At 45.1% G+C, this 12,432-nt stretch overlaps 1 protein-coding gene across 6 annotated transcripts in view; it reads right to left on the bottom strand.

Annotated features, from left to right (window-relative positions):
* The window catches only part of LOC134349858 (tripartite motif-containing protein 2-like), a 96,403-nt gene that overhangs the window by 28,526 nt on the left and 55,445 nt on the right, over positions 1–12,432 (bottom strand). For 3 of the 6 annotated variants that reach the window (XM_063054818.1, XM_063054816.1, XM_063054820.1), the window contains exons 7-9: positions 6,808–6,911; positions 6,560–6,727; positions 3,905–4,085 (exon numbers count right to left, since the gene is read on the bottom strand). In XM_063054818.1, coding sequence (XP_062910888.1) covers positions 3,905–4,085; positions 6,560–6,727; positions 6,808–6,911 — 453 coding nt within the window. The remainder of the gene's footprint in view (positions 1–3,904; positions 4,086–6,559; positions 6,728–6,807; positions 6,912–12,432) is intronic. The other 3 variants (XM_063054819.1, XM_063054821.1, XM_063054822.1) reach the window with 2 other exon arrangements.

Raw genomic sequence — 12,432 nt, 5'->3', positions numbered from 1 at the left:
AACTTCCTTTGTCAGCCACAGTTGCCTACTCCTGACATTTGAGAACTTCTGCTCTAGGACATATCTATCCTGCGCCTTGTGAACTATTCCCAGAAACTTCATCCACCTCTGCTCTGCTGTCATCCCTGCCAGTATCCTCCTCTAATCCACCTGGGTAAGGTCCTCTCTTATGCCACTGTAGTTCCTTTTATCCCATTGTGATACTGATACATGTGACTTATGCATCTCCCTCTCAAATTGCAGTACAAATCCAATCATATTATGATCACTGCCTCCCAAGGGTTCCTTTACCTCAAGCTCCCTGATAAAATCTGGGTTATTACACAATATTCAATTTGAGGTAGCCTTCCCCCTAGTGGGCTCAAGCACAAACTGCTCTAAAACGCCACCTCCTAGGCATTCAACAAATTCCCTCTCTTGCGATGTGACACCAACCTGATTTTCCTAATCCCCTTGGATATTGGTCCCCCATTACAGTTAGGACATTACACTAATTACATGCCTTTTCCAGCTCTTTGGGCAATCACACCACCACATCTTGGCTACTATTTGGATGCGTATATGATTGCCATAACAGTTTTTTACCCTTCCATTTTCTTAACTACGCACACAAAGATTCAAGATTCTCTGACCCTATGTCACCTCTTTCTAAAGATGTAACTCCATCCCTTACCAACAGAGCCACACCACCGCCTATGCCTTCCTGCCTGTCCGTTTGATACAAAGTCTATCCTTTGATATTAAGCTCCTAACTATGGACTTCTTTCAGCCTTGACTCAGTGATGCCCACAACATCATACAGACCAATCTCTAATTGTGCTACGAGTTCATCCACCTCATCCTGAATACTACACGCAATTAACTACGGCACCTTCAGTCCTGCATTCTTCACTCTTTTGAATTTTGCCTTTGTGGTACAATTTAACTCTTTGCTCCGTCTGCATTTGCACCCAATCATTGGCTTGTCCTTCCTTACATTAATGTTGCATCCATGCTGGTTCTATCATGCTGTTTCCCATACCGCTGCCATATTAGTTTAAACCACTCTCAACAGCTCTAGTAAACCAACCCACAAGAATATTGGTCCCCCTCGGATTCAAGTGCATCCGTTCCCTTTTGTACAGGTCCTACCTGTCCCAGAAGAGGTCCCAATTATCCAGAAATCTGAATCCCTGCCCCCTGCTCCAATTCTTCAGCCATGCATTTATCCTCCATCTCATTCTATTTCTACACTCACTGTCACGTGGCACAGGCAGCAATCCCAAAATTATTACCCTTGAGGTCCTGCTTCTCAGCTTCCTTCCTAACTCCCTGTATTCTGCTTTCAGGACCTCATCCCTTTTTCTACATATGTTGTTGGCTGCTCACCCTCCCCCTACAGGATACTGTGGACACATTCAGAAACATTGTGGACCGAAATTTACAAATGCACTGGGGGTCCTGACATCACGAAATTCCTTTGAAAATTGTTGCTAATGAGGGGATGATAAATTTCAAGGTCACGAAGATATAACTATGGGGGGGGGAAAGAGTGTAATGCCCTGGTAAAGGTTTTATTGCTAGTGTTGCAGGGTATTTTATGTATTGGTTTTTCTGTTGGAGCAGTGTGTTCTGCTGGCAGTGTTTGGATTAAAGTTAAGGGATGCTTAGGAATGTGTGTGTCATCCAGTCAGGAGGGTGGAACTGGGAGAAGGTTCTGGAAAACAGTGGGGGAACAGACTTTGTGATGGACCTTGGTGTAGGCCGAGGTCTTTTTCAGTGAGAAATGGAGAGAGAAAGGCCTCAAGAGAACAGACCGTAGGATTCGAATGTACGATCCAATGGAACCCAAGAGGAGAACTTTTACTGGGGAGTGGTGAATAGGGGTTGATACAGTGATCAACCCAAAACAATAGCTATTGGAATATTTGAGCTCCACCATGCACATGTGACTATTCAACTGTAATGAGCCCTTTTTGTTTTTTCCCTTTCTTTTCCGTAAGACCATAAGTCATACGAGCAGAAATAGGCCATCTGGCTATTCGAATCTCCTCCGCCATTCAATCATAGTGGATCCTTTTTCTCCCCCCTCCTCAACCCCAGTTCCCGACCTTCTCCCCGTAACCTTTGATGCCATGTCCAATCATGAACCTATCAATCTCTGCCGTAAATACATCCAACGACCAGTCCTCCACAGCTGCAAGTGACAACAAATTCACCACCCTTTGACTAAAAAAATTTTTCCACATCTGTTTTGAAGAGGCTGTGCCCTCTTGTCCTAGATTCTCCCACCATGGGAAACATCCTTTGTACATCATCTCTATCTAGGCCTTTCAACATTCAAAAGGTTTCAATGAGATCCCCCTTCATCCTTCTGAATTCCAGCGAGTACAGACCCAGAGCCATCAAACATTCCTCTTATGATAACCCTTTCATTCCTGGAATCATCCTTGTGAACCTCCTCTGGACCCTCTCCAATGTCAGCACATCTCTTCTAAGATGAGGGGCTCAAAACTGTTCACAATACTCAAGGTGAGGCCTCACCAGTGCCTTATAACACCTCAGCATCACATCCTTGCTCTTGGATTCTAGACCTTTTGAAATGAATGCTAACATGGCATTTGCCTTCCTCACCACCGATTCAGTCTTCACGTTAATCTTCAGGGTGTTGTGCACTCCCAAGTCCCTCTGCATCTCAGATTCCTGGATTTTCTCCCCGTTTAGAAAATAGTCTGCACATTTATTTCTACTACCAAAGTGCATGACCATGTGTTTTCCAACATTGTATTTCATTTGCCACTTTCTTGCCCATTCTCCTAATCTGTCTAAGTCCTTCTGCATCCTACCTGTTTCCCCAACACTACCTGCCCCTCCACCAATCTTCGTATCATCTGCAAACTTGGCAACAAAGCCATCTAATCCATCATCTAAATCATTTATATAGAGCATTAAAAGAAGTGGTCCCAACACCGACCCCTGCGGAACACCACTAGTCACTTTTCTTTAACAAATGTTTGCTTAAGTTAACATCCTTCAATATACTTTCTTTATAATTCCACGCAGTGTGCAATCTGCTATTTCTTGCCAACGGGCGATTGCAGGAGGCCATAAATCATACAGCATTTACACAAACCGGAGTTTGGGTGGGCGAGACATCCAAATCTCACGGGTTTGGCAGGACAAAGTTGTGTACACTCTAGACATACAGAGCTGTGAAAGGTGGTTTCCTTGCCACAGAGTCCAGTGGCTGTTAGCGAGGGGTTAATGAGCTGTATTTCCAGAGATAACGGATTTCACACCCAATCCAGTATAGCCGATTCCCTAGTCGGGTCAGCAACAAACCGCTCTAAAAAGCCACTTGTAAACATTCAACAAACTCACTCTCTTGAGATTCCTGATTTTCCCCAATCAAGCTGCATGTTGAAGTCTCCCATGTCCATCTTAACATTGCCCTTTTGACATTCCTTTTCTATTTCCCGTCGTAATCTGTAGTTCACATCCCACCTACTGTTGTAGATAACTACCATCAGGGTCCTTTTACCCTTGCAGTTTCTTAACTCAGCCCACAAGGATTCACCATTTTCTGATCCTATGTCACATCTTTCTACTGATTTGATGCTATTCTTTACCTGCAGAGCCACGCCACACTCTGCCTATCTTGCTATCCCCCCAATACAGCACTTGGTTAGGAAGGGTGATGGATAAAGGAAGAGGTGGAAACAGTTTGATCAGATACATGGATGAATAAAGGAAGTGCTGGTGGCCGAGTTTGATCAGGTACGTGGATGGGAGAGAAACAGAGGGACTTGGGGCTAATACAGCCCAACCCAATGGAACTAATACAAAACTGCACCATCGGTCAGCACAGATGAGCCAGGCCAAAGGGCCTGTGTGGTGCAGAGGAAGAGGTAGTGGGAGTTATTACCGTCCAGTGTACCTGCAAACTGTCTGTCTGCAGTGCCTCGAGCCCCGAACCGCGTCACCAGCTTCCCGTTGGACTGGAAGATGAAGACACTACACGCTTTGTTATCAACCACAATCAGGTGGCCGTTCCGGTCTACTGCCACACCCTTCGGACCCAACAGCTTCCCCGCACCGATCTTACTCTGCAGAGAGAGTCGGAGACAAAGTGAAAGAAGTTCAGAGACAAAGTGAGAGTCAAAGAGAAAGCGAGGGTCAGTAAGAGGGGAAGGGGGGGAGGGGACAGGGTGGGGAGACCAGGAGGGGTTGTCTGGAAGGGGAAGATGGGGGAGTGGAGGGTGGAAGTGGATGACAGGGGCGGGCGAAACGGACGGGGGGGTTCAGAATGGGGGAACCAGGCAAGGCTGTTGCCCCTTCCCAAGAATCTAAGGAGACTGTGGGGGTGAACCATATAGAGGGATTTGCACAGTACTGTTGGTGAGGAATTAGACACAGATAGAGGAACGAGCAAATAATAAGGTGGTTAACATGACGGGTGCTATGTTCGACTTTATTGATTGAGGCATTGAGTTCAAAAGTCAGGAAGTTATGTGGCAGCTTCATAAAACTCTAGTTAGGCTGCATCTGGAGTATTGCACACAGCTCTGTTCACCCCATTCTGGGAAGGATGTCAAGACTTTGAAGAGAATGCAGAAAAGGTTTACCAAGATGTTGCCTGGATTTGAGGTCATGTGCTCTAGCAAGAGGTTGGACAAACTTGGGTTGTTTTCTCTGGAGCAGCGGAGGCCGAGAGGAGATCTGATGGAGGTCCAATGGGCCTGTTTCTGTTTGATGTTTACTCTTGAGCAATTGTATCGGAGAATGCTTGTTAATGTAGTTTACTACACCCCCTCCATCTCACTCGCTCACGCCCCTCCTCTCCCCACTCACTGCCCCCTCCCTCGTTCTCTCCCCATTCACTGCCCCTCCCCTCTTAGCTGAGCTAAGTAATCCATTGACTGAATGAATCTGACGCCCATCATTTCTGCCAACACCACTCCAGCAGTGCATTCCAGGCACCCACCACACATACTTTTTTTTTAACGTCTTGCCTCTCACATCTCCTTTGAATTTACCCCTTCTCAGCTTGAATACATGCCCTCTGCTATCAGACATTGCAAAACTGGGTTAAAGCAACCAGCTATACACTTTATCAATCCCTCTGATATTACAAGGGGTGAAAGGTAAAAGGAGTCAATTTTAGAAAACCTAGAACATTTATTTTTCCTACATTTACACACTCAGTCCAGCAGTCGTGGAGCATACAGATCCCTTCTTTGTAGAAGTCAGTGTCTTGGACCTCCAGAAAGTGGTCCACAGCAGGGGTGACTGATAAGTTCGTGGCCGAAGGTAAAAGGACATGATTTATTAACTTCAAACTTTCTGCAATTTCACTCAAAGTGTTAAACTGCACGTGCATATAAATCATCTCTTTCTACCCAAGGCCACGAACTTATCTATCACCCCTACTGTGGACCACCTGGAGGTCCAAGACGCTCTCATTACATGCACGTGCAGTTCAACTCTGAGTGATTATGCAGAAAGTTTGAAGTTAATAACTCATCTCCTTTTACCTTGGGCCACGAATTTATCAATGACCCCTGCTGTGGACCACTTCTACAAAGAGATGCGTATGCTCCATGACCACTGGACTAAGTGTGTACATGTAGGAGGGGGCGATGTTGAAAAATAAATGTGCTAGGTTTTCTAAGATTGACTCCTTCTACCTTAGGCCACGAACTTATCAATCACTCCTCGTATTTACATCTCTGTCAAGGTGCTTCTCCATCCTCCTCTGCTGAAAAGCCCTTATAAGACATGCTCTCTAATCCAGGCAGCAGTCTGGTGAGTCCCTCTTTTCCCCCTCTCCATAGCCTTCACATCCTAGCAAACAGAAATGATGCAATACTCCATATGTGGCCAAACGAGAGTTTTATAAAGTTGCAACATAACTTGCAGTCAGAGTCATAGAACACAGAAACAGGCCATTCAGCCTATCTGGTCCATGCTGAATTATTGATCTGCCTTGTCCTATCGACCTGCACTGGGATCATAACCCTCCATACCCCTCCCATTCATGTACCTATCCAAATTTCTCTCAAATGTTGAAATCGGCCCCACATCCACCACTTGTGCTGACAACCTGTTACACACTATCACCACTCTGAGTGAAGAGGTTCCTCCTCATGTTCCCCTTGAACATTTCACCTCTCACCCTTAACCCTTGACCTCTAGTTGTAGTCTCACCCAAGCTCAGTGGAAAAAGCCTGCTTGCATTTACCCGATCTATACCCCTCATCCAATCTCCCTAAGTCCTAACGTATTGAAACTTTCTCTATAACTCATGTCCTCGAGTCCCTGCAACATTTTTTTGAAAGTTTCTCTGCACTTTTCAATCTTATTGCCATCTTATTACCTTCTCCCCTCTCTACACTCACAACCTCCACTTTCCTACCAATTTACTCCCCCCGGACCACCCCCACTCCACCTCTCCGCTCTCTCTCACACTGCCCCATTCGGTCCCCATACCTGCCCTTTGCTTTTACTCCCCTACACCCATTCGGGCCCTACCTATTCACCTATCCCCCCTCACTCCCCCCACCACCCATTCAGCCCCTACCTTGAACTTGCCATCAGGAGTGAAGGTGCTGACCCATCGGTTGTCATAATCGGCCACAATGATGTCACCGTTGGGGTCAATGGTCACTCCAGTTGGACGCTGGAGTTGGCCTGGAGATCGCCCCCGCACCCCGAAGCGTAGTTTGAACTGTCCATCGTTGGAGAATATCTGGGGGACAGACAGCACATCGTCACAAACGCTCCCTCCTGTCAAAGACAGTTCCCTGCTCACAGACGCAGTGCCAGTACCTGGATACATTGGTTGTTGCTATCGGCAACCACAATGCGGTTGTTTCCCGAGGCAGAGATTCCCTGCAGGTTGGTGAACTCTCCCTTCTCCCGACCTCTACTCCCTGTGGGCACAACACACACAGAACTGTAAGGGGCTGTGATACAGGAATACACAGAGGTACACACACACAGAACTGTGAGGGGCTACAATACAGGTATAGACAGTCACACATGCACAGAACCGTGAGGGGCTGTGATACAAGGATACATAGACACACAGAGAACTGTGAGCAGCTACAATACAGGTATGGATGGAGGAACACACACACACACACACACACACACACAGAACCGTAAAGGGCTATGATACAGGGATACACAGAGACAGACACACACAGAACTGTGAGGGGCTACAATACAGATAAAGACAGGGACACACACTCACACCCCCGTGAGGGGCTACGATACAGGGATAGACAGACACACACACAACCGTGAGAGGCTGCAATACAGGTATAGACAGAGACACACACATACAGAACCCTGAGGGGCTACAATACAGGGATACACAGAGACAGACACACACACACACACACACAACCGTGAGGGGCTGCGATACAGGGATACACAGAGACGCTCACACACACAGCTGTGAGGGGCTGAGAGACAGATTGCCACAGACACACACACGAACACAATCCACCACCCTGCACAGATTCAAAGACACTCAAGCACACATCTGCGGATGGCTAGACCCAGAGGCAGACTAAAGCAGCATCTTAGAAAAGATGTGCTGAAACTGGAGAGGGTTCAAAGCAGGTTCACAAAAATGATTCCAGGATTAAACAGCTTGTCATATGAAGAGCATTTTATGGCTCTGGAACTGTAATCACTGGAATTCAAAAGAATGAGGGGTGAACTCATTGAAACCTATTGAATGGTGAAAGGCCTTGATAGAGAGTGAATGAGAGGATGTTTCCTATGGTGGGAGAGTCTAATACAGAGGACATAGCCTCAAAATTTGGGGTGTCCTTTTAGAATGGTCATGAGGAATTTCTTTAGCCAGAGTGTTGAATCTGTGGAATTCATTGCCACAGGAAGTTGTGGAGGTCAAGTCTTAAGTATATGTAAGGCAGAGGTTGATAGATTTTTGATTGGTCAGAACATGAAAGGAGATCGGGTTGGGGGGGGGAGGAGGAGATTGGGGCTGAGAGGAAAAATGGATCAGCCATGATTGATTGGTGGAGTAGACTCGATGAGCCAAATGGCCTAATTCTGCTCCTATATCTTACGGTCTTCTGGTCTAAAACGTCACAGCAATATTCAGGATATTTGGAGATAGTGATCATAATTCTATCTCCTTTACAATAGCATTCAAAAGAGATAGGAACAGACAAGTTAGAAAAGCATTTAATTGGAGTAAGGGGAATTATGAGGCTATCAGGCAGGAAATTGGAAGATTAAGTTGGGAACAGATGCTCTCAAGGAAAAGTACAGAAGAAATGTGCCAAATGTTCAGGGGATATTTGTGTGGAGTTCTGCAGAGGTATGTTCCAATGAGACAGGGAAGTTATAGTAGGGTACGGGAACTGTGGTATACAAAGGCTGTAATAAATCTAGTCAAGAAGAAAAGAAAAGCTTACAAAAGGTTCAGAGAGCCAGGTAATGTTAGAGATCTAGAAGATTATAAGGCTAACAGGAAGGTGCTTAAGAAGGAAATTAGGAGAGCCAGAAGGGGCCATGAGAAGGCCTTGGCAGGCAGGATTAAGGAAAGCCCCAAGGCATCCTACAAGTACATGAACAGCAAGAAGATATGAAAGAATAGGACCTATCAAGTGTGACAGTGGAAACGTGTGTATGGATCCAGAGGAAATAGCAGAGGAACTTAATGAACACTTTACTTCAGTATTCACTATAGAAACGGACCTTGGTAATTGTAGTGATGACTAGCAACAGACTGAAAAGCCTGAGCATATAGACATTAAGAAAGAGGATGTGCTGGAGCTTTTGGAAAGCATCAAGTTGGATAAGTCGCCAGGACCAGATAAGATGTACCACAGGGTACTGTGGGAGGCGAGGGAGGAGATTGCTGAGCCTCTGGCGATGATCTTTGCATCATCAGTGGGGATGGGAGAGGTTCCGGAGGATTGGAGGGTTGCGGATGTTGTTCCCTTATTCAAGAAAGGGAGTAGAGATAGCCCAGGAAATTACAGACCAGTGAGTCTTACTGCAGTGGTTGGTAAGTTGATGGAAAAGATCCTGAGAGGCAGTATTTATGAACATTTGGAGAGATATAATATGATGAAGAATAGTCAGCATGGCTTTGTCAAGGGCAGGTCGTGCCTTATCAGCCTGATTGATTTTTTTGAGGATGTGACTAAACACATTGATGAAGGAAGAGCAGTAGATGTAGTGTATATGGATTTCAGCAAGGCATTTGATAAGGTACCCCTTGCAAGGCTTATTGAGAAAGTAAGGAGGCATGGGATCCAAGGGGACATTGCTTTGTGGATCCAGAATTGGCTTGCCCACAGAAAGCAAAGAGTGGTTGCAGACAGGTCATATTCTGCATGAAGGCCGGTGACCACTGGTGTGCCTTAGGGATCTGTTCTGGGACCCTTACTCTTTGTGATTTTTATAGATGACCTGGATGAGGAAGTGGAGGGATAGGTTAGTAAATTTGCTGATGACACAAAGGTTGGGGGTATTGTGCATAGTGTGGAGGGTTGTCAGAGGTTACAGCGGGACATTGATAGGATGCAAAACTGGGCTGAGAAATGGCAGATGGAGTTCAACCCAGCTAAGTGTGAGGTGGTTCATTTTGGTAGGTCAAATATGATGGCAGAATATAGTATTAATGGTAAGACTCTTGGCAGTGCGGAAGATCAGAGGGCTATGGGTAAGCCTTGTAATTTCTAAGGTAGGGACATGTTCAGCACAACTTTGTGGGCTGAAGGGCCTGTATTGTGCTGTAGGTTTTCTATGTTTCTACCCCAGCAGTGCATTCCAGGCACCTACCACTCTGTTTAAAAAAAAACAAACAACAACGACCACCTACCCCTGACATCCTCCAATCATCTTAAAATGAAGACCCCTCAATCGCAGCGAAATTTCTTTAGCTAGAGGGTGGTGAATTTGTGGAATTTATTACCATAGGCAGCTGTGGAGACCAGGTTGTTGGGGTGTATTTAAGGCAGAGCTTGATAGGTTCTTAATTGGACATGGCATCAAAGGTTACTGGGAGTAGGGCTGGGGAGGATCAGCCATGATTGAATGGCAAAGCAGACTTGATTAGCCAAATGGCTTAATTCTGCTCCTATGTCTTCTGGTCTTATTAGCCATTTCCACCTGGGAAAAAGCCTCCAGTTACTCTTGTAACACCTTGTTACAGACTGATTAATTCACACTGATTTGAGTGGATTTCTATGTTACATTGACTATTCTATTTATTATAAATTACTATGATTACACATTGCACACTTAGACAGAGATATAACATAAAGATTTTTACTCATGTATGTGAAGGATGTAAGAAATAAAGTCAATTCAATTCAACACCTCTATCAAGTAAATTAAGACAAAAAGGGCAACTGAGGAGAGAATACGTTTCCTAAAGGATCAGTGTGTCTGACTGTATGGAGTCATGGAAGAAGGGTGAGGAGTTAAAGGAGTATTTCTCATCGATATTTGCCATACAGAAGGTCATAGAAGCTTTGGAATTCAGGCAAGAGAAGAGTGATGTCTCAAAAACAATCCATGTTACAAAAATGTAGGAACTGGCTGTCTCAAGACACATAAAGGTGGATAAATCCGCTGACCAAGTATATCCTAAGACATTGTGGGAAGCAAGTAAAGAAATTTCTGGAGCAACACATACAAATTGTTGAAGGGACTCAGGTCAGGCAGCATTTGTGGAGAGGAATAAACAGCTGATGTTTCAGGCTGAGACCCTTCATCTCAATTTGATATCTTGAGACAAGCAATGCATTTCACTATAACATACTTGATAAATTAATAAATGTGAATCTTGAGATTTTCATACCAAAATTTGAGATTTTGGTATTTTCTTTAGCCATGGTGATTTACCGGAAGACTGGAGGATGAAAAATGTGCCTTCAAGGAGGATGACAATGAGATACCATGAACTACAGGCCTGTGAACCTAACACCAGTGCTGGGAACTGGAGGGAATTCAGAGAGACTGTCTACCTGCATTCGCAAAGACAAGGACTGATTAGGGTTAGTCAGGTTTATGTCATACTAGATAATGGGGTGGCCCGTTGGGGCACCCTTTGAGAGAAGGGTAGTGCAGTCTGATGTGACCAGAATGAACATTAAATTTTTCTGAATGCTATTGGTATTGCTATGCTTTGGAAATTGAAGAAGAAAACCTCAGTTTCTTAAAGAAGAATGACGCGTAGCAAGGCAAATATAGCTCCTCCTCGTTTAACGAAGGTCACTTTTGATGGCATCATTTCTGGTTGATCTGTCACCCTTGTGCTTCTCATTGTCATTCTAGGGACGTGCAGTCCTTTCATCCGCTATCTCTTCATCTCTTCTGCTGTTTATTCTTTGTCTCTGATCCTGGAGACATGCATTTCTCTGCTCCTTTGTCTCTTCCTCTCTCCTCCTCCTGTGCCTGTTTTTGTCATTCTGGAGATGTGCAGTCCTTTCATCCCTCGTCTCTTCATCTCTTCTGCTGTTTGTTGTTTGTCTCTGATCCTGGAGAGATGCATTTCTCAGCTCCTTCATCTCTTTGTCTCTCCTCCTTCTATGCCAGTTGTTGTCATTTTGGAGACATGCATGCCTCTCCTCCTCTGTCTCTTCTTCTTTCATCTTTTTTTGTCCTGACTCTTTGATCCTGGAGTCATGCGGCCACGGCCTCATCTGATTCTTGTTCTCTCCCTCTCCTTGCCGCTTCCCAACGATGTTTGGCATCATCTCTTGACCATAATGTCCCCCTTCTCTTTCCATGCGGCATAATTAGGCTGACCATATTTTTTTACCCTATTGCTGGAAAGAAGATATGAAACAGTAACACCAAAAGCCTCTAGGATGCTGATTATTCTTGATGATGTGGTTGGTGCTCTCCTAAATGGACGTAATATAGTCACCGCTGCCCTTTGAATGCAGCAAAGGGTTTGATGGGTGTCTCGAAGTACATCATTACAATAAGATTGAACTATCTCTTATTGATGGGTCTCAGTTTGATCTGTCCCAATCCTGCACATGCTGATGGTGATTAGCAGAAAGTGACAGCTTGAAATAGAGCTGCCCTGCCCTTTTATCCTGTTGGTGTCGCTGCTGTGAGTATCATGAGTCGCTTCTGAGGCTGGCCGTGCTCATGCGTCGTGGTGTCGCGTTGCGGTTTCCATCATGGCTGACATCAGCTCTCGGGTGAAAGCGGGGCTGTTGATTTTGGCGAGTGAGCAATTTTATACAAATATATAACCCTGAACTTTGCCTGCATTCTGTAAGTTAGCGCATTTAAAGTTGATTTAGCCAAAAATAGTGCCACTGTAATGCACCATTTGAGCTAATTGGAGGTCACAAACAGAGCATGAGAGTTTTAGTAGTACATAGATGCATAAGTACATGGCTTGTCAGCAAGGCTTGGTGCATGGGACATTGTGTCACATAAATG

Source organism: Mobula hypostoma, chromosome 7 (genome assembly GCF_963921235.1).
Source record: "Mobula hypostoma chromosome 7, sMobHyp1.1, whole genome shotgun sequence".
In the NCBI taxonomy this organism is placed as follows: Eukaryota; Metazoa; Chordata; class Chondrichthyes; order Myliobatiformes; family Myliobatidae; genus Mobula; species Mobula hypostoma.
The sequence above is the reverse complement of the archived record's forward strand: the minus strand, read 5'-3'. Positions and strand labels throughout refer to the sequence as shown.